At 37.5% G+C, this 26,073-nt stretch overlaps 1 protein-coding gene and 1 pseudogene across 1 annotated transcript; both read right to left on the bottom strand.

The window, feature by feature from the left end:
* Nucleotides 1-7,369: 7,369 nt before the first annotated feature.
* LOC127546813 (kinesin light chain 2-like) lies at nucleotides 7,370-9,330 on the bottom strand (annotated as a pseudogene).
* A 14,142-nt stretch (nucleotides 9,331-23,472) lies between these two features.
* Nucleotides 23,473-24,420, bottom strand: LOC127550610 (olfactory receptor 10A4). The gene has a single exon (XM_051979705.1). The coding sequence runs from the start codon at nucleotides 24,418-24,420 to the stop codon at nucleotides 23,473-23,475; it is 948 nt and encodes a 315-aa protein (XP_051835665.1).
* Between the last annotated feature and the right edge of the window lie 1,653 nt (nucleotides 24,421-26,073).

The raw sequence follows: 26,073 nt of genomic DNA on the forward strand, positions 1-26,073 counted from the left end.
TTCAATAAAGGTCAGAGTGATTTGGGTTTAAAAAAATATTAAATTTCAAGTGTCAGCTCTAGGCCTTAGGTGCCCCTTTTATTTACTTTTTCTAAAAAAAAAATCTTTAGATCAATTTTTTGTTTCCTATATAATGCAAAAAATATTTATTAAACTGGTATTATGTGCCAGGCATTGTGATAAGCATTGGGAACAAAAATAAGAAAACTTTTAAGAAAGTTTCCCTTCTTACCCCCTTACCCCCCTTCCCAGTATTAAGCTTGTGAGCACCACTTGCTTCTCACAGCCCTCCCTTTTTTTAGTATCTCTTTGGGGTATAAGCCCAATAGAAACACTGCTGGATCAAAGGGTATGCACAGTTTGATAACTTTTTGGGCATAATTCCAGATTGCTCTCCAGAATGGTTGGATTCGTTCACAACTCCGCCAACAATGCATCAGTGTCCCCGTTTTCCCGCATCCCCTCCAACATTCATCATTATTTTTTCCTGTCATCTTAGCCAATCTGACAGGTGTGTAGTGATATCTCAGAGTTGTCTTAATTTGCCTTTCTCTGATCAATAGTGATTTGGAACACTCTTTCATGTGAGTGGTAATAGTTTCAATTTCATCATCTGAAAATTGTCTGTTCATATCCTTTGACCATTTATCAATTGGAGAATGGCTTGATTTTTTATAAATTTGAGTCAGTTCTCTATATATTTTGGAAATGAGGTCTTTATCAGAACCTTTAATTGTAAAGATGTTTTCCCAGTTTGTTGCTTCCCTACTAATCTTGTTTGTATTCGTTCTGTTTGTACAAAGGCTTTTTAATTTGATATAATCAAAATTTTCTATTTTGTGATCAGTAATGGTCTCTAGTTCATCTTTGGTCACAAATTTCTTTCTCCTCCACAAGTCTGAGAGATAAACTATCCTATGTTCCTCTAATTTATTTATAATCTCGTTCTTTATGCCTAGATCATGGACCCATTTTGATCTTATCTTGGTATATGGTGTTAAGTGTGGGTCCTTGCCTAATTTCTGCCATACTAATTTCCAGTTATCCCAGCAGTTTTTATCAAATAATGAAATCTTATCCCAAAAGTTAGAATCTTTGGGTTTGTCAAACACTAGATTGCTAAAGTTGACTATTCTGTCTTGTGAACCTAACCTTTTCTACTGATCAACTAATCTATTTCTTAGCCAATACCAAATGGTTTTGGTGACTGCTGCTTTATAATATAATTTTAGATCAGGTAAAGCTAGGCTACCTTCATTTGGTTTTTTTTCATTAATTCCCTTGAGATTCTCGACTTTTTATTGTTCCATATGAATTTTGTTGTTATTTTTTCTAAATCATTAAAATATTTTCTTGGAAGTCTGATTGGTATAGCACTAAATAAATAGATTAGTTTAGGGAGTATTGTCATCTTTATTATATTTGCTCGGCCGATCCAAGAGCACTTAATATTTTTCCAATTATTTAAGTCTGACTTTATTTGTGTGGAAACTTTTTTGTAATTTTGCTCAAATAATTCCTGACTTTCCTTTGGTAGATAGATTCCCAAATATTTTATGCTATCAACAGTTATTTTGAATGGAATTTCTCTTTGTATCTCTTGCTCTTGGATTTTGTTGGTGGTGTATAAAAATACTGAGGATTTATGGGGATTTATTTTGTATCCTGCTACTTTGCTAAAATTATGAATTATTTCTAATAGCTTTTTAGTAGAATCTCTGGGGTTCTCTAGGTATACCATCATATCATCTGCAAAGAGTGATAGTTTGGTTTCCTCATTGCCTACTCTAATTCCTTTAATCTCTTTCTCGACTCTTATTGCAGAGGCTAGTGTTTCTAATACAATATTGAATAATAATGGTGATAGTGGGCAACCTTGCTTCACTCCAGATCTTACTGGGAAAGATTCCAGCTTTTCCCCATTGCATATGATGTTTACTGAAGGTTTTAAATATATGCTCCTGACTATTTTAAGGAAAAGTCCTTTTATTCCTATGCTCTCAAATGTTTTTATTAGGAATGGCTGTTGGATTTTATCAAATGCTTTTTCTGCATCTATTGAGATGATCATATGGTTTTTGTTTGGTTGGTTATTGATATAGTCAATTATGTTAATAGTTTTCCTAATATTGAACCAGCCCTGCATTCCTGGTATAAATCCTACTTGGTCATAGTGTATTATCCTGGGGATGATTTTCTGTAATCTTTTTGCTAATATTTTATTTAAGATTTTAGCATCAATATTCATTAGGGAGATTGGTCTATAATTTTCTTTCTCTGTTTTCAGCCTACCTGGTTTAGGTATCAGTACCATGTCTGTGTCATAAAAGGAGTTTGGTAGGACTCCTTCAATCCCTACTTTTTCAAATAGTTTATTTATCATTGGAGTTAATTGATCTTTAAATGTTTGATAGAATTCAGATGTAAATCCATCTGGTCCTGGGGATTTTTTCTTAGGGAGTTGATTTATAGTTTGTTCTATTTCTTTTTCTGAGATGGGAGTGTTTAGGACATTTACTTCTTCCTCTGTTAGTTTAGGCAAGCTATATTTTTGGAGGTATTCTTCTATTTCATTTAAGTTGTCGAATTTATTGGCATAAAGTTGGGCAAAGTAACTCCTAATTATTGCTCTAATTTCCTCTTCGTTACTGGCGAGTTCTCCCTTTTCATTTTTAAGACTAACAATTTGATTTTCCTCTTTCCTTTTTTTAATCAGATTTACTAAGGGTTTGTCTATTTTGTTAGTTTTTTCATAGAACCAACTCTTAGTTTTATTAATTAATTCAATAGTTTTTTTACTTTCAATTTTATTGATCTCTCCTTTTATTTTTAGAATTTCAAGTTTAGTGTTTGACTGGGGGTTTTTAATTTGTTCCTTTTCTAGCATTTTTAGTTGCAAGCCCAATTCATTGACCTTCTCTTTCTCTATTTTATACAAATAGGCCTCTAGAGATATGAGATTTCCCCTTATTACCGCTTTGGCTGCATCCCATACATTTTGGTATGATGTCTCATTATTATCGTTTTCTTGGATGAAGTTATTAATTATGTCTATAATTTGCTGTTTCACCCAATCATTCTTTAGTATGAGATTATTTAGTTTCCAATTATTTTTGGTCTACTTTCCCGTGGCTTTTTATTGAATGTAATTTTCAACGCATCGTGGTCTGAAAAGGATGCATTCACTATTTCTGCCTTACTGCATTTGAGTTTGAGGTTTTTATGTCCTAATATATGGTCAATTTTTGTATAAGTTCCATGAACTGCTGAAAAGAAGGTGTACTCCTTTCTGTCCCCATTACATTTTCTCCGGAGATCTATCATATCTAATTTTTCTAGTATTCTATTTATCTCTTCGACTTCTTTCTTATTTATTTTGTGGTTTGATTTATCTAATTCTGAGAGTGCAAGGTTGAGATCTCCCACTATTATAGTTTTACTGTCTATTTCTTCTTGCAGCTCTCTTAGTTTCTCTTTTAAGAATTTAGATGCTACCCCACTTGGTGCATATATGTTTAATATAGATAGTGCTTCATTATCCATGCTACCCTTTAGCAAGATATAGTGCCCTTCCTTATCTCTTTTAATTAGATCAATTTTTGCTTTAGCTTGATCTGAGATCAGGATGGCTACCCCTGCTTTTTTGACTTCACCTGAAGCATAGTAGATTTTGCTCCAACCTTTTACCTTTAACCTGCATGTATCTCCCTGCTTCAGGTGTGTTTCCTGTAAACAACATATTGTAGGATTCTGGCTTTTAATCCATTCTGCTAACCGCTTCCTCTTTATGGGGGAATTTACCCCGTTCACGTTTTATGGTTAGAATGACCAATTCTGTATTACTTGCCATCTTGTTAACCCCGGTTTATGCTTTTCTCCCTTCTTTAAAAAAAAATTACCCTGGCATGGATTCTGTCAATACAAAGTTATTATTAAATAAAATAAAATTAAAAAAAAAAACAAATGCTATTAATATTCATTCTATGCCATCAAAACCTAAACAATGAGCCACTGAGGCTAGACTTAGGATAATGTTATTGGACCTTCAATAAAGGTCAGAGTGATTTGGGTTTAAAAAAATATTAAATTTCAAGTGTCAGCTCTAGGCCTTAGGTGCCCCTTTTATTTACTTTTTCTAAAAAAAAATCTTTAGATCAATTTTTTGTTTCCTATATAATGCAAAAAATATTTATTAAACTGGTATTATGTGCCAGGCATTGTGATAAGCATTGGGAACAAAAATAAGAAAACTTTTAAGAAAGTTTCCCTTCTTACCCCTTACCCCCCTTCCCAGTATTAAGCTTGTGAGCACCACTTGCTTCTCACAGCCCTCCCTTTTTTTAGTATCCCTCCCCCCCCTTAGAGTTCCTCCCCCTATCTTACCCCTTTCCCTCCCAGTTTCCATATTCCCTTCCGCTTAGCTAATTCCTTCCCTTTTCACTTTTCCCTTCTCACTTTTCAATGAGGTGGGAGAAGTTTCACCATAGATTGAATATGTCTAAAATTTTTCTCTTAAAGCCAATTCTGAAAACAGTAAAATACTCACTATATTCATCCCTCTCTATTCTTTCTCTCAGATATAATAGGTTTTCTTTGCCTCTTCATGAAATGTAGTACCCCCACTTTCCCCTTTTTCTGGTACAATGTCCTTTCCACATCTAGTTTCTAGAACAAGGTATATCTGTATTCTTTATACATCTTTATAGCCGAAATATAGTTCTCAAGATTAATCTTTACCTTTTTAGATTTCTCTTGAGTTCTGTACTTGTAGATCAAATTTTTTGTTAAGTTCTGGCTTTTTCATCAAAAATAGGTGAAATTCACTTACTTCGTTGAATGTCCATCTTCTTCCCTGGAAAAAGATGCTCAATCTCGCTGGGTAAATTATTTTTGGTTGCATCCCAAGTTCCTTAGCCTTTTGGAATATCATATTCCAGGCCCTTCGATCCTTTAATGTGGATGCTGCCAGATCCTGGGTGATCCTTATTGTGGCTCCTCGATACTTGAATTGGGTTTTTCTAGCTGCTTGCAGTATTTTTTCCTTCATCTGAGGGTTCTGGCATTTGGCCACTATATTTCTTGGTGTTTTGATTTTAGGATCCCTTTCAGTAGGGGATCAATGAATTCTTTCAATGTCTATTTTACCCTCTGTTTCTAAGACTTCTGGGCAGTTCTCTTTGATAATTTCCTGGAAAATAGTGTCCAGGCTCTTTTTTTCATCATACTTTTCTGGGAGTCCGATGATTCTCAGGTTGTCTCTCCTGGATCTGTTTTCCAGGTCTGTTGTTTTCCCCAGAAGGTATTTCACATTCTTTTCCAGTGTTTGATTTTTTTGGATTTGCTTGATTGATTCTTCTTGTCTCCTCGAGTCATTCAATTCCAATTGTTCGACCCTGATTTTCAGTGAAGTATTTTCTTCACTCACTTTTTAAAGATCTTTTTCTAATTGTCCAATTGAGTTCTTTTGTTCTGTGGAATTTTTTTCCATTTCGCCAATTTTGTTTTCCAGTTCACCAATCCTATTTTTCAAGGATTTGGTTTCTTTATCCACTCTCTCTTTAACTGACTTCTCCAGGCTCTTTTTCCAAGCCTCCCTCTCCTTTTCCCATTTTTCTTCTAGCTCCCTTGTGAGAGCCTTTTTAATTTCCTCCATGAGATTCATCTGTGCTGAGGTACATATGATCTCCTCCTTTGGGGATTCACCTGGGGACTGTTTGTTTTGAGTCTGCTCAGGATTTGGAGTCTGCTCTTTATCTGTATAGAAGCTGTCAAGGGTTAAAGTCTTTTTCAGTTTCTTGCTCATTCTGTCTAATAATCAAAGACAAACTATCAAAGAAACAGAAGAAAAAAAACCCTTGAATGGAGGCTGCTTTCTTTGGGGGTGGGGCAGGGTAGCCGTGAGGCATGGGTCCTACTGTGCTGTGCCTGTGTTCTGAGATCTGAGAGCATGCTGAGACACTGTGGGGGAGGGGTGGCCAGGTCCCGAGAGACTCCAGCTGTTTGGGGTTGTATTCTTCAGCCCCGGTGTTTTTAACTTCTCTGCTGGGCTGCTGACTTGCTGCTGGAGCAAAGTATCTAATCCTATAGCAAAGCTCTCCCCTCAGAGATGGCTGCGATCACGCCCCACCCCCTCTCTGCTCTGCTCGGCTCTGAGCCGCCTTCCATGCTCTCGCTGCCGCTGTTGCCCGCAGCTTGCTTCCGATCTAATAACCTACCCCGCCCTCGCGCAAAAACAGACCTTTCTTGACGAGTCTCAAGGATGGTTTCTCTTGGTAACTAATTGTATGGTTTTTTTCAGTCGAGCATTAATTCAGAGGCATGAAATGAAATGGATAGTGAGAGAAAAATGTGGAGGTTACACAGCAGTGTGCCTCCTCTCCGCCATCTTGGCCGGAAGTCTATAAATAGCATTTGTTTTGTATTTGGTCTAGAAAGTCACTGGTCTTTCCCTCCCAGATTGATGATTTTGTGTTGGCAACTTGTGCCACCTTTTGTCTCAATTTTTACCTAGGCCTTGGTCTTTGAATGGCATTACTTCAGATTAGTTAAGATCTGGAAAAGACCTTAATTTGGAAAGGCCAAGCTCTCTTACCGAATCTCAGAAAAATAATCAAAATGGCAATATGTATTAGCAAAAAAATTGGAAACAACTCAAGTTCATAATATGAATTTTGAAAAAAAAAATGGATTAGAGACCTAGAAACTTTTGTCATTTATATATATGGATCTGAAATAATGTAAAAAAGGGAGAAAAATTATACATACAGTCAACCTGATGGGAATTCAAGCCTGCTTGTTCTCTTTCCCCATGGTCACCTTGCAGAAGGTTGCCAGAGTCCTCTCCTGGGGCCAGGTGACGGGAACTGCTTTGGGTCCTGATGAGGCTCTTGACTTTCCTGGCTTCTACTGAGAGGAAGGGAAGGGCAGAAGAAAATAAATTCAGGAGGGAATCATGGCTCCTCTCTGCATTCTTCACCAAGAGGTCATTTCTAGGCTGTGTGACTAACAATGCTAGACTGTGTGGGGCCAGGAGAATAAGCCTGGAGCTACTAAGTCTGAAATGAGAGGGGGAGTTACCCTGAGATTGGACAAAAACCGATAGGGGAGGGGGGACCTGAAAGAAACAACCTAATGTGGAGTGAGGACTGATGCTTGAGCCTTCCCCTGTACCCTGTACAAGCAGCCATAGAGGGCCCAGGAGCTGGTTAGCGGCTGGCTGAACCCTTTGGAGTTTAGGTCCGCCCTCCCACCTTCTGCTAGCCAATGAGAGAGCTCTGTCGATATTGGGCGGGGAGCTGACACTGAGCATGCGGCTTGGGGTGGCCAGACGGCTGGCCTTTTCTGTGCTCTAAGGGAGGAAGTCGGAGAACTACCTCACCCCGTGGGGGTAGCGAGATTCTTGGGCGCCACCCTCCTGCAGCTTCTTCACAAGCATCTCTGGGCATCGCAGAGTATCCCAAAGGAGCCATTTCTCTGTCGAGAACCCTGAATCTTGGGCCTCCAGCTTAGCCCGAGACCCCGGCACCGCCTCTTCCTTCGCACCAACTTCAGCCACCCCACTGCCCACCGCCATTTTTCAGCAGCTCCACCACCTTGGTCTCATCTTGATCTGGCTCACAGCATTCAGGCCCCGTTTCCAACTGCAGCTAAGAGAAGCCTTCAGGGTGTGAATTGCCTCTTTAATCCCTTGCCAGCCCTAGAGCCCTCCAAGGCTCCTCAGCATGATGTTCACCGTGGGGCTATCTACTTTACAAGCTTGGTACCAGCTGCTGTATTCTCCAGAGGGGGTGGTATAGCAAAGCTTCTTCTTGCTCCCCTCCTGTTCTTCAGCATGCATCCAGATGGGTTTGTCTTCTCCATTGACTGAGCCAAACTTGCTATCATGGGCACAAGTCAGAATCTCCTTATACAGGGTTTCTGTGTTTTTGTATTTCCCCTTCTTCAGAAAACAAGAGACAAATTATTTTTGGTCTTGGCCAAGTTGAGATGATCAGATTGAGATCTACGATTGAGCCTCCTAGATCTCCAGAGCCCACCTTTAATAGTACTCCACCCTTTTGGCCTTGCCCTGGTTCTGACCAGAGCAGATTATTCAGGTTATTCAGCTACTTGGCCACAAACACCTTTTATTGGATCTCTAGGACCCATTTACATGAGGGCTCTGCTTCTTTGTAATTGTCCCTTTTACCATAGAGAACAGCCAGGGTTGATCAAAGTAGCTGCCACAGCCTTTTCCAAGGTATTCTCTAGTTAAATCGTCATTGAGCAGAGAGTCTGCTTCTTTGTATTTCTTCTGATCTCAGTACACCAAATTCAAGATGTTCCTAACAGTGACCACATCAGATGATCATATCTTGAGTTTCTCCAGGGCCTATGGTATCCTGGGAGGGGTACTGAATCACCAGATTGTGCAAAGTCCTGAGCCTTGCAGGGATCTCATAAACTCCGAACTGGGCAGCAGTAGATTCAACCCTGGGGCCCTGAGCTGGGCTCTATTCATCCTGGTTAGGAACAAGTCATCCAGAGAATCCTGGTAAACAGTCCCCTTCTCTTGGCTGGGAGAAGGATCTTTGTCCAGTTTCCAGATCTGGTTCATAAGTGGCAGGTACTGCTTCTTCTCCAGCTAGACCATGACTTGCTCCCTGTGCTGCAGCACCTGCTGGGGATTGTCCAGCTCCTCCCAAAGCCACTGGTTCTTTTGCACCAAGCAGCACATTTGGGCATGGAGGTTCTGCTTCTCTTGACTCCCCAGCCTTGAGGTGGCCTGAAAGCACCAGGATCACCTGACTTTCCCAAAATCCCAGGTCGATGGCCTTCAGGGATTGATGCAGGAGCCCCAAGCATTTCTGTGTTCCAAGCTTGCCTTCCTCCTTCCTCATCACATTCTTCAGCAAGAGAAATCAGCAAGGCTGGAGCTCACCCCTGAAGGTCTCCAGTCCTGGATACAGGCCTTTGTGCCCAGCCTGAACTCATCTTGGCTCAGCTTCTTCTCCTTTACAACCCCAGGGTGGCCATGGCCAGAGGGCTCCAATTTGAAAGGAGGGCCTCACGGGTCTGCCCAACTTCCTTAGTCTCAGCTGTCCCCTACAGTCTGGGCTGCCTCTATCACCACCTCTTCTGGAAAGCCCCACCACACATCTTTCGGCAGCTCCATCACCTTGATCTCACCTTGGTCTAACTGGCAGCAACCAGGCCCTGTTTCCGAGTGCAACTGTCACAGTCCTTCAGGGTATGAGTTGCCTCTACCTTCCCTTGTGGAGAACCCCAGGCTCTGCAGCATGGCATTCCCTGTGGGGCTGTCCACTTTGCTAGCCTGTAACAAGCTGCCATGTTCTCCATAGGGGTGGTGTTTCCACACTTATTCTTGCTCTACTCCTGTTGTTCAGCACATATCCAGATGGGCTTGTTTTCTCCAATGACTAAGCCACACTCCTTTTGAGCCAGAGTTAGGAGCTCCTTATACAGAGTTTCTGCATTTTGATATTTCCCCTGCTTCAGATAGCAAGAGGTCAAGTTATTCTTGGTACTGGCCATGTTGGAGTCCTTAAGGCCCAACTGAGCCTTATAGATCTAAAGAGCCTGTCAGTAGTAACACTATTTCTCAGGGCCCTGATTCAACTTTCTAAAGCACTCCTGGCCATCCAATGCTGGAAGGAAGGATCCTCCTAGGAAGCCACGGGAAAGAGGACAAGCTGGCTTGAGTTCCCATCAATCTAACTTTTTAAATATATGTTCATTAACAAAGGAAGGTATAATAATTTGGAGTGATATAAATATTTTTAGGACATTAATATGCTGTTTAGATAATTTAAGTAATGTGCATTTTAAGCTTTATAATGCTATTACTATCTCTACCACTGCTATTAGGATTACAACAGAACAGGTAGAAAAATGCTTTGGTTTACTTCCAAGTCTCACCTATTTCAGCCCCTAGAAAGTATACTGGATTAAGAGCCCTAGCTGGTCCAATTGCTGTTGCCCATCAAGTTTGTCCTTGAACACCATATCTATAGCTATTCCTAGGTCATTAAGATCTGATTCACACATAATGTAGGGATAGCAGAGAACAGCTAGATCATTTTCTTTAGATTCCAGCCCTCCCCTATCCTAAATATCTTGAGTAAAGGTGGTAAGCGTAATGGAAACTTCCAGCAGTCAAGAAGAATATGCTAATTGTACCTTAGATTTCGCATTTAAATGCTACATCTAGGTTGGATGGGCCCTTATCTTACCTACAGCTAGATTGGGTCCAGGTCACTCCTTGCGCCTTAGAATTCCTTGTACTTGCTGCAGCATCCAGAAGGGACCTACTTTCTGAATCTCCTGTTAAGGATGTTCGCTTGACCTTTCAAATCTCCAAAGATCTCCGATCTTCTTGACCTAAAGAAACTAAAATAATGAACAGAGATGTAAAGAATCAAGGTCTCTTTTCTTAGCCACATGTCAGTCTGGTATGAAGAAGACATAAGGCTTCTCCCTTTTAACATTGTTTCTTATCAGAATGCCACCAAACTGGAACAAGCCAAACCAAAAAAAGATACGAGGTTGACTTTTGAATGCACCCCAGTTCTGCCTGTGCAGCTGTAGCCAAAGAGACTTCTGTTTACCACATAGTTACCAGACTGAAACCAATTGAAGAGCTTCATTGCATTCTCCAAAGTCCATGTGCAAATTCCATAAGCTGAGCATTCTTCACATGCTTATAAGCACTGGGTTCATTGGCTACTCCTCAGGCTCAGGGCAAAAAAAAAAAAAAAAAAAAAAAAAAAAAAAAAAGGCTGGACCTATGTTTTATGTGAGGGGAAAAATAGATAGTAGAATTTCTGTTGGGAGTAATCTTGCCTATGGGAGTTCTTTAAGGGATCAGGAAAATAGATAAAGCTCACTGGGTCAAAGCCTTTTTTTAAAGTCTAGGGGAGGGTAATGGGAATGAATTACCCCTAGAAGCAGATGGTATGGGGAAGCATTTTTCCCCTGAATTTGTAATGAGTGCATCTGTGAATGAGTTCACTATCTTGATTTGCTTGAGCTTCCTAATTATCCATATAACCAAGAAAAGCTGTATGAGAACTGGTTATATTAACTAAGAAGCAGAATGGCTTGACATACCAATAGTCCTTTGCAATGACTGAAAATAATGTCTAGTGTCCAGCTGGACATGCAGAAAACCAGCAACTCTAAAATTGGCTTTCCTTCTAAGAGAAAGATCCAAATTTCCCTGAGAGAGAATTTGTTTTGGTTTACAGATTTGACTTTGAGACGAGAAGAAAGAACAATGATTCACTTGTCCCTGGAAACTGAGCCATAGAAAAATCTTAACATTCATCTTTAAGGAATATTCTGCATGATGGAGCTCATGGAAGTAAAAAAAAAAATCCATATTCTTTGAATCAGGAAAAAAAATAGATCAGCTTCCTTTTTGTTGTTGCAAAATTTTTTACATTGTCCCCTAGCTCCCACCTATTGTTTCCATTTGAAATTCTTAGGAGGAGGCTGCTTAGCACTCTAGAAAAAACAATGGTTCTGGAGACAGAGCATCCAGTGTGACATAGTGTTGCCAAGTTACAACCTCCCTGAGTTTCAGTTTTCTTATCTGCAAAATGAGGTCATTGAAGGAGTTAGCCTCTAATATTCCTTTTAGATTTCAGATCCTATGACTTCCCTTTACAGAGTCTTTGTTCTAGTCAAACTTGCTTCTTTAGTGGTTTCCTTTCTATAACATTGCATCTTTTGCCTCTCAAGTGCCTGCTTGGGCAAAAGATTATTTCCAAGTGTGGAATACACTTTCTATACCTTTGCCTTGGAGATTTCTTAGTTTCCTTCAACATATATTATCTGAAAAACATGAGATTTCCTTGGATTCATCTCCCCACCTTATTCCCTCTCTTCCTCTTTAAGTTATATGATTTTTACATATTTTGTACTTATTTAACAAAGCTTTTTAAAAGCTCCGTCCTACAATTCAAAAAGCCTCATGAAAGAAAAGGCTATCCATGTCCAGAAAAAGAACGATGGCATCTGAATGCAGATCAAGCATATTATTTTCGTTAGTTTTTTTTTAATGGTTTTTTCCCTGTTGTTTTGCTTCTTTTTTTCACAACATGACTACTGTGGAAATATGTTTAATATAATTGCACATATGTAATCTCTATCAGATTGCTTGCCATTTTGGAGAGAGTAGAGGGAAGGGAAGGACAGAGAAAAATTCGAAACTCAAAATATTTTTTAAAATGGATGTTGAAAATGATCTTTACATGTAATTGGAAAAAATACTATTTACTTTAAAATAAACAAAAAAAAACCTCCTCTGTCCTGAATCCTCTTCTTTTTCTATACTCTTAGTGATTTTGTTGAGATGTAAGAAATGCCAACAATGTTAGGATCCACAAGTAATATCACAGGTATGGCAAAAGAATTTGTAAACTCACTTTTTTATTTATTATAAATTTATTATAAATCAGTTTGATTTATTATGCTAATAATAGCAAGCTAATTTCCAAAAGAAGTTAGCCAAGAACCAGGAACAAGAAGAAAAATTTATAGGAAAAAGAGAATTCAGGTGCTTCATATTGCTGATATCTAATTTTATGGTTTAGAGATAGAACTGAAGAGTGGTTTTAGAAGTGAAGTTGAAGAATGTACCTCATTACTATTTCAGAAACTTTGTTATTACTATTATTACTTTGTTAGTACTGATTACTTTGTTATCTGACAGCTAGCATTGTTTGTGGAACTACAGTACTCCTAAGGTCAGATGATCTTAGGGTTATTGCTTTATCTGCCCTAAGAGCTCTACCACAGCATTCCCCCCTCAAGCAGTTGGGACCTAAATTTATTTGGGATTAAGGACAAAGATCTCATCTTCTGGAGCTGCATCAGGCTGATAAGGGGTGTAGAGCTAGCCCAGTTTAGTGGAGTCCAGACTAGAGGGTGAGACATGCGACTTGAAAATGGTGACAGCAGCATTCAGGGGGTGATGAGTCTTAGAATTAGGTAGCCATTGGTATTCATATTGAACAAATAGTTGGAAATTTATGGCCTGGAATAAGTTCGCCCTTCTCCATCCAGTATATTTCCAATGTTTCTAGGAGTCCCGCGGATCAGTAGTTTCAGATCCTCTAGGGATTCCCAGAAATATCTTTGGGAATATGTGAGGGAGGAGAGGTAACAGGAATAGCACTTTTAATTTTAGAAACATGAGCCCAGCTGGGAAGACCTTTGTAATGTTGGAGAAACTGAGGCAAGATAGAGATTGTACTAGGGGCATGTTGTCCCCAGCATGTGAAACAAAGGCAGGGGGTAGAGTCCAAACTCTGATGAGTGGGAATCTCCAGGCAGAGACCATCAATCTGATTCTGACAGGTTGTGAGGTAGGACCATAAATTCTTACAAACTTGGAGTTAAGGAAGTATCCAGCTTAGAGCTAGGAAGTCTGAAACTTAGAGTTATAAACAATTCCAACTAGCTAGCTGAATTGGATAGAATTGGATAGGGCATCTGAAATCTTATCTTCTAGAATGTCAGATCTTCACAGCCCTAATTATCTCAGTTCTAATGGGCAGAAAAGGAGAATTGCAACCAGGGAAACTGATGCAGAACAATTTTGGGCAACTGAGGCAGGACAATTTAGGGAAATTGAAGCAGAATAATTTAGGGAAACCGAGTCAAGACAATAAAAGGAATCTGGGGCACAACACTTTGAGTTTAACTGCAGTTGGAGTAATCAGAATGACCCTCTGGGGTTCTTTTCATTTTATATCCAGGGGCAATACCTTGGGCCTGCCAAGATTTCAAATATACCATGTCCCCCAGATTTTACTGGAGTAGCAAACAATCTGGGCATGAGCATCTGTGGGTTTAGGAATAAGTTCATTTGTATATTCAGAAAGAGCCTTCTGGATTGTACCAATCTGTGGGGCAAACTGAGTGATCAGATATTATTCTTTCTCCTAAGGTGCAATGCAGACTCTTAAGTAGTCCTAATGGGAGATTCTTCACCCAATCCTCATGAGTCTCCAGGAACAGTTTTGTAAGGATGTGATTCATTTTCTCTACCTTTCCAGCAGATTGAGGCAGAGTGGAGATGATAAGTAATCTTAAGTGCCTCAGCCACAGTTTGGGTTATTTGAGAAATGAATGCCAGGCCATTGTCCCTCTGTAAAGAGCTAGGCAGGCCAAAACAAGGTATGATTTCTTTGAGCAAACACTTTGATACCTCCTGGGCTTTTTCACATCTACAAGAGAAGGCTTCTACCCAGTTAGTAAAGATATCAAGAAAAACCAGGGAGTTTGAAGTCCCTGCAAGGAAGCATATGCGTAAAAGCATCTGCCAATTCTCCCCTTCTCTGGACAGTTTTGGGGGTGAAGGGACTAATAGTCCCCTTAGGATTTTCACAAAGTGGGCCAGCTGGGCAGACCTGTTTGTTTCTCCCACCTTGTGACCAGTGAAAATAGGTATCACAAGGGATTGAAGAGCAATCTTTCCTAAGTGATATAGCTTGATGTAGGCCAAAGAAAAGTTTCCACTGGCTGGCCTGTAGGGATTGGAAACTGGCCTGAGAGTGTTTGAAACCACCCAGAAAAGGAATGAGTATATCCTCTTCCTTTATCAAGGCCTGTTCCTGGGAATTATATAAAGGAATGTAGGAGTTAGGGAGTTGGGGAATCAAAAGTGCCATGATTAGGGGCAAATAGGGAGCAATATGGGCGGCTGAATCTGCAAGCCTGTTTCCCTTGGCCTGAAGTGAATTTCCCCTTCTGGTGTTCTTTACAAAACAAAACAAAGCAAAACATGTCCATAGGTCCATGGACAGCTAGCAGTAATTGTAGAATTCCCCCTGCATACTTAATGGAGGAATGTTTGGCTGTCAAAAATCCTCTTTCCATATAGACCCATGACCATGAAAAACATGAAAGGCATATTTGGAGTCAATATAGATGTTTACTTTCACTCTTTTACCCAATTTTAAAGCTCTGGTGTGCACAATGAGTTAGGTCCTCTGAGCAGAGGTCCCAAGGGTAGTGACTTAGCCTCCAAGATGCTATTGAGGCTCACCATAGAATAACCTTCTTTCCTTTCCCTATTTTCAAAAAAATTGGACTCATCAGTAAACCATTCACTGTCTGCCTTGTCAAGAGGAACATCAAGTCAGGTCAACTGGAATAGATAGAATCTAGTGTTTCCTTATAATTTTGAATAATGTCACTAGACTGAGTACTGTCAGGGAGGAGGGTGGCAAGATTGAGAGTGTGGCTCACCCAGAGATTCAAATCAGGGGTATCTTAACAGGAGAGCTTAATACCTGATAAGCCTCCCACTAGTGAGCCACTGATGACTTTTGGCTTCCAAAGTGCTCTGAACCCAGTGGGGAGTTAGAATCTCCTCTAGTTGGATCAGGGTGAGTTTGGAGACTTCCTCAATTAAAAGGATTATGGCAGCCACTGCTCTAAGGCAGGAGAGTCACCCAGATGACACCCGAGTCAAGTTTCTTTGAGAATTAAACAATAGATCTAGGATCACAATCCAGGGATCCTCAAGCCCTGGCCATTCATCAACATACAGAGTAAAAGCCAGTCCTCCCTTGAATATATACCCCTCCTCTAGATGGGTTTGAGGTAGGGGAGCTAACAGTCCCTTCAGGATTTGCACAAACTAGGCAGGCATGGCAGACCTATATAATTAAGCAAGGCTAATGCTGGGGCAGAAGTCAGTTTAACTTTCAAGGTCTTAAAAGCCTTGGTCTAATAAGGGCCCCATGTGTCAGAGCCTTTAATATTGCTTGGCAATAATCCCAAAGTTAGGTATCCAGAAGCTATAAAATCCAACTGTGCCCAGGAAAGTATGCAGGGATTCCTTGGTCCCTGATAGAAGAATCTGCTTCCTCCTAGATTTCAGATGGATTATTCTTTGAGAGAAGCACAAAAAGTACGCCAGGAGGTCTGAAAAGAGGAAATTGGGTCCCCAACAAGAGACCAGAACAGGAGGAGATGATAAGAAAAAGAGTGTTTGAACAATAAGTCACCAAACTGGTAAAGTAGAGGGAAGATCTCAATTCCTATCACCTTATGAGGGGAGGAGAAGATAAGACCAGAGTACCCGGGAAGACAGAATATTTCTCCCGTGTCAAGGAGAAATTCAGTGGATTTATCTGCCATGTCCAAAGTTACCCTGGCTTCAGTCATTGTTATAGAGTTAGAAGGAGCCTGGCCAAATCCTGAGGACCATCACTCCCAGTCCTGAGGAGACTGGAGAAGAGGGCATTGGGAAAAATTGGCTTGACTCTTCTGTCAGCAGTCTTTCTTCCAGTGCCCCTGTTTGCATTTAGATCATGGGCCTGGGGGTTTCCTCTGAGGACAATTGTGAGACAATGACATTGGCTGTGGCATCTGAAGCACAAACCTCCATGATTCCCAGATATGGCAGCAGCTAAAAATTGAGCCTGTTCTCTACTCCTAGTTCTAGCCCTGTGGTCCTGTTTCTCTGCAGCAACTGAGTCCCTTTTAAAAACTCCAAACAAAACTCTAGTTTGTTCCATTGATTCATTTATACATGTGTACATATGTGCACATATTATTTTGTAATAGCTGTATCTGGGGAATTTGAGGACCCATGGCTAACTTCTGAAGCTTCCTCTGAATGTCTGGGGCAGACTGACTAGTAAAACACATGCTGAGGACTGCGGTCCTCTCTGAAGGAGAGGAGTCCAGGTTAGTGCATTTTTTTTTAAGAGCTTCTAAAAGGTACCTCTGAAAGGGGGCAAGATTTTCCAAGTTCCTTGGGTAACTTCTTTAAATTTTTCATAATTAATCTGCTTCTTAATTCTCTCCTTCACACCTTTAATGAGGAAAATTAGAAAATGATCTTTTTCTCTCTGTCTCTGCTTCCCTCCTGGTAATCCCAACCGGGGGTCTGCAACTGGGACAACAATAGCCCCTGGAGAGTATCTGACCAGAGGAGGAGGAGGAGGAGGACTTAGCCATATCATCCCCAAATTTGGATTAAATCCCAAATTCTTTTTTTCCTCTCTGCTGCAGCAAAAGGAGATAATGATATTAACATCTTAGATAAGATCAAATTGGAGGGAGATAGCTTTCAATATATGTATTCAGATCCTCAGAGTAATAACCAAGTGGTTCCTTAATCTGGGAAAGATCTGATGTTTAAAAAAGGCACATGCACTCTGAGTGTACCACATCAAAAGTCTGCTACTTCTCTCAATGGGGCAGAGTTCAGAAGGGGTGGCTGAATCAAGATGCTGAGGAAGAAAAAAAGAGGTCCTACTCCTTATATGAGAGGGACTGAGGAGCATGGATCAAGAGGTTTCAGAATCTGGCTCAAGAAGTAAGGGTCCAGGGGATCCATGGGAAGAGGACTGAGTTGAAGAAACATTATAAAAGCAAGAAGATAAATTTATAGGAAAAAGATAAAGAGATCAGTTGCTTCATGTCACTGACATGCTAATTTTATGGCTTAGAAGTGGAATTGAGGAAGGGTCTTAGAGGTGGAGTTAAGGAATGGTTTGTTATGCACTTCATTATTGTTTCAGAAACTTTGTTATTATTGACCAATAGGTTAAAGTTAAGGCCAAACATATATATACACACATATATGTGTGTGTGCGTGTGTGCACATATACATGCATGCATAGATGTATATGTGTGCTTATGTGTACATATCTATATATTTGCATATGCATGTACGTATATTTTATACATACACTATGTATATGTATGTATATACATAAATATAATCTCCAGTCACAGTTACTTTCCCTTGTGTTTCAGTCCCATGTCAGCAACTGTCTACTAAATATTTCAAAGTGGATTTCTAGGAGTCATTTCAAATTCAATATATCAAAAAAAGAAACTATCTTTTCTTCCACAAGCCACTACTCTTCCAAACTCTTATTTCTATTGATGCCATCATTCTTCCAGTCTCCTAGGTTTGTAAACTCAACATTGACCTCTTATCCATATTTATAATTTGTTGACAAATTTTGTGCCCATCTAATGTCTCTCTCATCTTCTTCTTTGTAACTCTTATAACCTTTATTTTATTTCAAGAGCCTCCTACTTGGTCTCCTTGCTTCAAGTCTCTTCCTACTCCAACATATCCTCCACACATTTGTCAAAATAATGTTCCTCAAGCTCAGATCTGACCATGTCATTCTTCTCTTTAATAATCTCCAGTGATTCCCTATTACCTCAAGGATAGCAAAGAGACATGTACATTCATATTCACAATTTTTTATGTCATTCTCCAGTTTATGGGCAGAAACTTTGTTTCTAATTTTTTTCTATTACAAAAAAGTTTTCCTACAAGTATCTTGGCATATATAGACAATTTCTTTTTCTTATTGTCCTCCTTGAAGTACATGCCTAGTAATGGAATCTCTGATTTAAATGATATTTTGGTCATTTTATTTGCATAATTCCAAATTGCTAATGTGTTTATCTCTCCATAAACATTTCCTATAAATATAATTTCCTATAACATTGCCTATCCTATTTTTTATTATATTTGCCAATCTCTAGTATATTAGGTAAAACCTCATGATAGTTTTGATTTTTCTAATTATTAGTGGTTGGAATTTTTTTCTTACGATTGTTAGGAGATCCATTAAAGAAAGATTTCTAGTTTTTTTGTCTGTCTAGCTACATATATACACATATATTAGTTATCCAAGATTATGGATCTTGAATACAAAACTCTTTTTAGAGAAGCTGAATAATTTTTTTTCCATTTGGTTGCTTCATTTCTTATCCTAGATACATCAATTTAACTTACGTTTCATGTAATCTATATTATTTATTTTGTCTGTTGATTTGTTTTTATCAATTCGTTAGTTAAGAATACATTTCTCATTCATAGCTATAAGAGGCATATCATCTACTTCTCTTTTAATTTTTTTATAATCTGGTATTTAATATTAAAGTCATATATTCATTTTGAATGTATTATGGAATATGGAATAATATGTTAGTCTAAGCCTATTTTTTGACAGATTCCATTCAAATTTTCCCAGCAGTTTTAATGGAGTGTCTTCCTAACTTAAGTTTTCTAGCATGAAAGACTAGGTTATTGAGTTCCATTTGTTTCAAATTCCCTCCTCTTTTCTTTTGTTTAGTTTGTTCCATTGATTCATTTATACATGTGTACATATGTGCACACATGCATATGTATATTTACATACACATGTAACTATATTTGTATTTGTATATTTCTATATGTTTATACACACACATACACACACACACACACACACACACACACACACACACATATATATATATCAATACTAGATAGTTTTTTTTTGACTGCTGCTTTATAATATAGTTTGAGTTCTTGGAAGTTATTCTTCCATTGTTCCTACTCTTTTTTTTGTTATTTTCCTTGATGTTCTAATTTTCTAGTTTTTCCAAATGAATTTATTACTTTATTGAGGTTTATAAATTATCCCTTTGATAATTTTGTTTAATAGCATTAAAATTATAAAGTTGGTAATATTTCCAATTTTATTATGCTACCACGGACTATCCACAAATATGGAATAATTCTCCAGCTATTTGTACTTTGTAACTGAACCTATGTAAGTGCTTTGTGTGGTTTGGTAGTTTGATCCATAGATACTTCCTTTATTTTGGAGTTATTTGCAATGGAACTCCCCTTTGAATTATTGCCTCTTGAATTTTATTATCATAACATATTATTTTGGGTTTTTTTAGATTTATTTTGTAGCTTACAGCTTTGTTGAACCAATTGTATCAATTCCTAACTTTATTGATTACCTAACATTTTCTAAATAAACCATCATATAATTAGCAAATGAGGATAGTTTTTTTTACTTTCTCTAATACATTTAATTTCTTTCTCTTGACTTATTGATATTGCTAATATTTCCAAAACGATGTCAAATAATAGTAGTAAGAGTGTGTATATTCTTGCTCTAGGGCCATATTTATTGGAATTCTAATGTATTGTGGTTGCTTATGACACTTGCTTTTATTTTAAAATAGTTACTTTTTTATGATCATAAAAAATCGACTTATACCCATACTTTGTAGTGATTGAGGGGCATAAATATTATATTTTGTCAAAGAGGATCCAATATCCATTGAGATAATTATATAGTTTTGAATATTTTTGTTTTTAATATGATTAATCATGTTACTTATTTTCTTCATAGTGAATTATCTTTTCATCCTTGGTACAAACCAACTTGGCCATGAGGAATGGTTTCTTGGATATATCTTCATAGTTTTTCCTAGGATTTTATTGAACATTTAAAAATAGTTATTCATTAATTATATTTGTATATAATTTTCTTGTGTTTTATCCTTTTCTAATTTAGGTATTAAGATTATATTTATCTCATAAAAGAGATTTAGTAGGGTGCTTTCTTTACAAGTTTTTATAGGAAAAATTCCGTAATATAGGTACAAATTATTCTTGAAAAGTTTGATAGAATTCTCCAGTGAATCCATCAGGATTAGAGCTCTGCCCACGCCACCTCCTTCCCCCATCTCCTCCTTAGGTAGTTCTTGTATAGTTAGCTCTATTTTCTTTAAAATCTAAGTTTAGTCTTTTAATTTTTTTTATTCAGTTTTTAAATTCTATCCTACTGTGTGTGACTTTTGTTCAATGGATTTTCTTGGTTAAGACAATGGTGTAATTTGACGTTTCCTTCTCCAATGGATGCCCTTTTTGCCAGTGATACTTTAAGCAAGTAAAGGTTAAATGACTCACCCAGAGTTACTGCTAGGACATACCTGAGTCTGAATTTGAACTAGAGTGTTCCTGGCTCCAAACCCAGTTCTCTATGTACTATATCACCTAGCTGTCCATTCTTTTGTTTGAATATTTGAATTTTATTCTGTTTTTAGTTTTGTTAGCATATAACTGACATGATAGTTTCTGATTGCTTTTTATATTTCTTTTGGTTTTGTGATATTATCTTGCTCATTTATTATTTTATTCATTTGATTTTTTGTCTTGTTTTTAATTATTTATCATTTCTATAAGATTTTTTTTGTTTTCTGTTTCCTTTGTCTACTTTTAAATATCTTTTTTGCTTTCTAATTTAAAAAATACACATTTAGTTTGCTAGCTCCTTCCCCCTCCTATTTTGTTAAAGCAAGAGAGATATGATCTAATTCCCCTCATCCTACAGGACTGCTTTTATTGCATCCCAGGAATTTTGATATTTTATCATTATTATTTTCTGTCACATTACTGTTATCTTAATATTTGTTCTTTGACCCACTCATTATTTAGGATTTCATTGGCAAGTCTCCATTTGGGTCTGCATCTTTTGTTTGTGCTATAGTGTGATATATGATCTTTTAAAAATATATTTGTTATTTCTGCCTTTTTATATTTGTTTCTAATATCCTTTTGCTCTAACACATGATTAATTATTGCAAAAGTTCCAGATGGTGCTAATAAATAAATGTATTCTTTAGCAATCTTATTTAGTAGATACTATAAATCTTTTAGCTCTAATTTTTCTAGTGATTTTCACAGTTATTTATTTTCTCTTTGGTTTATCTTTCTGTTTAACTTATTCAAAACTGAGAGAGGATCATTGAAATTCCCTGTCACTATTGTGGTACTGTCTATAACTTTTTGCAGTTTAAAGCCAAGGTATCGGGAATATATAAGTTTAATATTAAAGTTGATATGTTGTCTTTGGTTCTTTTCAGCATAATGGAATTTTCTTGATTATCCTTTTTTATATTTTGAGTGTTTTTGCTTTGTCTGATAGCAATTCTTACATTTAAAAATTCATTTGCAATATAATAAAAAATTTTCTGGACCCTTATTTTTATTCTTTCTATATTTTTCTTTTAAAAAATGTGTTTCCTATAAGCAAGCAATTGTGGGTTTTTAAAAAATGCAATCTGTCACTCTTTGTTCTTTTAATTAGATTTTTAAATATTATTTACATTTAAAATTATGAGAGTTGAATTTATGTTTTTCTCTCATACTATTTTTTTCAGTTCAAGATGTTTTCTTATGATTAATAAACATGATATCAGATTTTTTTTACTGTTTAATATGTTTCCTGTCCACTGATGTAGTTTTTCTTCTATTCATACCACTCTAATGATTTGAAAGCCATTCTTATGTTGATGAATGGGGTCTCTTTCTCTTTAGAGGACTAAATTTGACTTTATACCTTTTTTGGTCAAGTGGAAGGGTAATTCTAAATACTGTTCTCCTTTTACCCCCTCTCTAGGTGTACCTTTTCCATTGCAAAGTTAAGTAAGGTCAAGGTACATAGAACAAAAGTAGAAGCCATCATCTCCAAAGCTCAAAAGAGAGAACTATGGGGTTCCATTGTTTGAATGTAATATATAAGCTTTATTATTTCTCATGTGTTTTCTTTTATCTGGGACTTATGATAATAAAAAAATTAATCTTATCTGATATATTTTATTTTCTAATTAACTAATTATTTAATATATTTTTACCTCTTCCCTATATAGCAAGTCATCCTTTATAGCAAAGTTTATAAAAAAGGGGGAAAAAAAGAAAAAGAAAAAAAAGTTTAGCAAAACTGACAAACATATCAATAATGTGTCTGAAAGTATATTCTACATTTCATAGTCTCCCACTTATGCATTGAAGAAAGAGAAGTACCAATCTCCTGGGATAATTTTGGTCATTATAATATTTTAGTGTTCAATTTTTGTTGTTATTACTTTATTGTTATCTGGTTCTGTTTGCTCTACTGTATATCAGTTCAGTTAAATCTTCCCATGTTTATTTGAATTCTTCATATTCAGAGGTTATTACAAAGAATATGTAGTGTTGGGTTCTATTATATTTGTATAACATGTTTTGTTTTGCTGTTCCCAGATAAATAGAAGCTAACTTTGCACTACATCTTTATTGCCACATAAAAAGTGCTGCTAAGAATATTAAAGTCTGGATGGGACCATTCATTTTATCTTTGCTTAGCAGTAGGATTTTTAGCTCAAAGGATATGAATAATTTTGTCACTTTTTAAAAGTAAAATTCCAAATTGTTTTCTAAAATGTTTGGGCCAATTCATAGACCTACTAAAAATGTAACTGTATTCCTATGACTCTTCTAACATTGTTTAACATTGAGCCTCTTTTCTCATCTTTGCCACTTCAAAGTGAAATTTGAGTAAAATTTTAGAGTTGTTTTAATTGCTTTTAATTATAATTCTAACATTGCAAGTGTTTTATATGGATTATCTCATTTGAACCTCACAACAACACTGAGTGTCATGTACTATAGGTATTAGTATCCCAATTGTAGAGATGAGGAAACTGAGGCACAAGGCGCTTAAATGATTGGCATATAGATAAAAAGTATGAGAGATGAGATTTGAACCCAGGTCTGCTTGTCTCCAAGTTCAACTCTTTATCTCCTTTACCATACTGCCTTTTTCTTTGTCCTTTAATCCTATCCCTACTCAATTCAATTTTTAGCAAAATTAGTCATAATCTCTGGGAGATGATGACTTTTCGGAGGGTTCGTTGGAGTGCAGCTTTCACTTCATTGTTCCTCAGGCTGTATATTATAGGGTTTAACATGGGAGTCACCACTGTGTAGAACAGTGAAAGCAGCTTCTTATTCTCAGGTGAGGTGTTGGATCTGGGACGGAAGTAGGTGAGGATGGCAGTGCTATAAAAGAGGGAGACAACAACTAGATGGGAAGAGCAAGTAGAGAAAGCTTTATGTTTTCCCTCTGCTGAGGGCATCCTGAAGATAGTGGAGAGGATTCGAACGTAGGATCCCAAGATCAGCAGGAAGGGGAAGAGAATAAATAAAACTGTGGCTGTCAGTGCCTCCAGTTCAAATAGGGAGGTGTCAGCACAGACCAATGCAATTACCGGAGGGCTGTCACAGAAAAAGTGATTCACTCTGTTTGGACCGCAAAATGGGAAGCTGAAAATCCATGTTGTTTGTACTGTGGCTACAGGAAATCCAGAGAACCAAGAGGCAGCAGCCAGCTGAATACAAGCTTTCTGATCCATGAGGACTGGGTAACGTAAAGGGTCACAGATAGCCACATAGCGGTCATAGGCCATGGTGGCAAGGAGACAGCACTCAGCAGCCCCAAAGAAGAAGAAAAAATACATTTGTGTTGCACAGCCAAGAAAAGAGATAGTTGTGTCTTTGGTCAGCAAGGTACTTAGCATCTTGGGGACAATGACTATGTTGAAACTAATTTCTAAAAAGGACAGGTTCTTGAGGAAGAAGTACATGGGGCTATGTAGGGCAGAATCAGCTGTAGTGACCAGGATTATAAGGACATTGCCCATAAAAGTGACAAAATAAATGATCAGAAACAACAGGAACAGTAAAATCTGTAGCTCAGGGGGCAGGGCAGAGAAGCTCACAAGAACAAATTCATTGACTATTGTCCAATTCCCCCAAACCATTCTCTTGTCTAGAATTTGTAGAATGTTCACATTTTAGGGAGGTGAAAGGATTCCTTTCAGCCCCAAGGAGATGGAGAATTTATCACTCACTGTCTACAACTCCATTCTGCCCTACAGAAAAATCCCTTTATAGGTATCTTTTCTACTTTTTTGCCCTCACTCTCTCCTCAAGTTTCTGAACATCCAAGCATCTGCATCTTCCAAAAGACAAACATTTGACACTGTTCCACATCCTGGAGGATAAATAAAAGCATCACGCAGACCCTGTAAATAGTTGGTGATATGGCTTCTCTGTAGAGGTTTGTCACAAAAGATTTTTCACCATTGTATCTTTCTTCTCTCTCTCTTTGTCTGTTATTTTTCTAAGAGATGATGTATCATCCAGCAAAGTTCTTGCAGCAACAGTGAAACCTCTTGAAGTCAGACAGGATTCTTATCTGCAAAAGGAAGGTTGGGACACATTATAATCAAAACAACACTTTGTCAACTAATGATTGACAATATGTACCAATCTGTCCCTTGATCAGAGTCCTGGAGTAGATGCCATGGAGAGTACAAAGAAAGAAGAAAGTACAATTCGTCCTACTAGAGAACTTTTTGGTGAAAAAAAAAAAATTCTGCCCTCAAAGAGCTCTCAGCTTAAAGGGAAGCACACAGAGAAGGATAGGTTACAGACTATTACTCTGATGCCCTCAGTACCAAAGGAGATGCCATTAGTCACAGAAGAGAACTTGTGCCTCAGGCAAGGAATTATTTATTATTCAGATTAATTTAATTCATGTTAAGTCCAACATCAGGGGGAGACCTCATCTGTCTATGAGTCTTTCTTAAATCTGAGTACTCTCTTTTGGAGGGGATAGATGATTTTTTCTTAATTAATTTTTTTTATTATCCCTAAAAACTTACATTAGCATCAATGTATATATAACTACATTTTCATAACTACAATATTTTATGAATTACAGTAAAGGTCAAATTCCAGGTCATGTGAAAAATAACCCTATCAATATAGTTATGTCAATTATAGATTCTTAAAACTGCATAGAGTGAAAATATCATTTAATCAAATTTATACCCTCTTCAGTGTCCCCAACAAGTAATTATTTGCCTTTTGGCAATCTCTGATTGAAAGTTCTTTTATTTTTAATTAATAAGCATTTATTTTCTCTTTCCTCTCTCCTTCATCTCGTCTAAATTCTTCATACTTAGCTGATTTGCTTTCTGTGATTTTCATCAGTTAATCTCAGTTCTGCCACTTGGGGCTGAACAGAGCAAGTCTTTTCAGAAGGAGAACCCATTAAATATCTCAAGAGAGATATCCCTCAAATCTTCTGCAGACTACACATGCTCATTTTAAAAAAAAAATTCATCCGTATATTTCTTTTGTTTTTTGATTACAGTAGTCTAATTCACTTCTTTTCCTTACTAATTGATCATACTCTTTTGCCTTTGTTGTCTATTGACCCTATTTCTCATAGATTGAAACTAAAGCCAATTAAAATATTAATCATAGTGAGAAATCAAAACTTTGCTTAGGTGAGGCCCTATGAGGATGCTAAGGATATAGTAGACATACTAGAGATTGTATCAGCTTTGGCCAAAATAGACTGTGGAATTAACACATAGCAATTTGAACAGAAATAACCCAATGAT

The sequence above is a fragment of the Antechinus flavipes genome, chromosome 2, assembly GCF_016432865.1.
Source record: "Antechinus flavipes isolate AdamAnt ecotype Samford, QLD, Australia chromosome 2, AdamAnt_v2, whole genome shotgun sequence".
Lineage (NCBI taxonomy): Eukaryota > Metazoa > Chordata > Mammalia > Dasyuromorphia > Dasyuridae > Antechinus > Antechinus flavipes.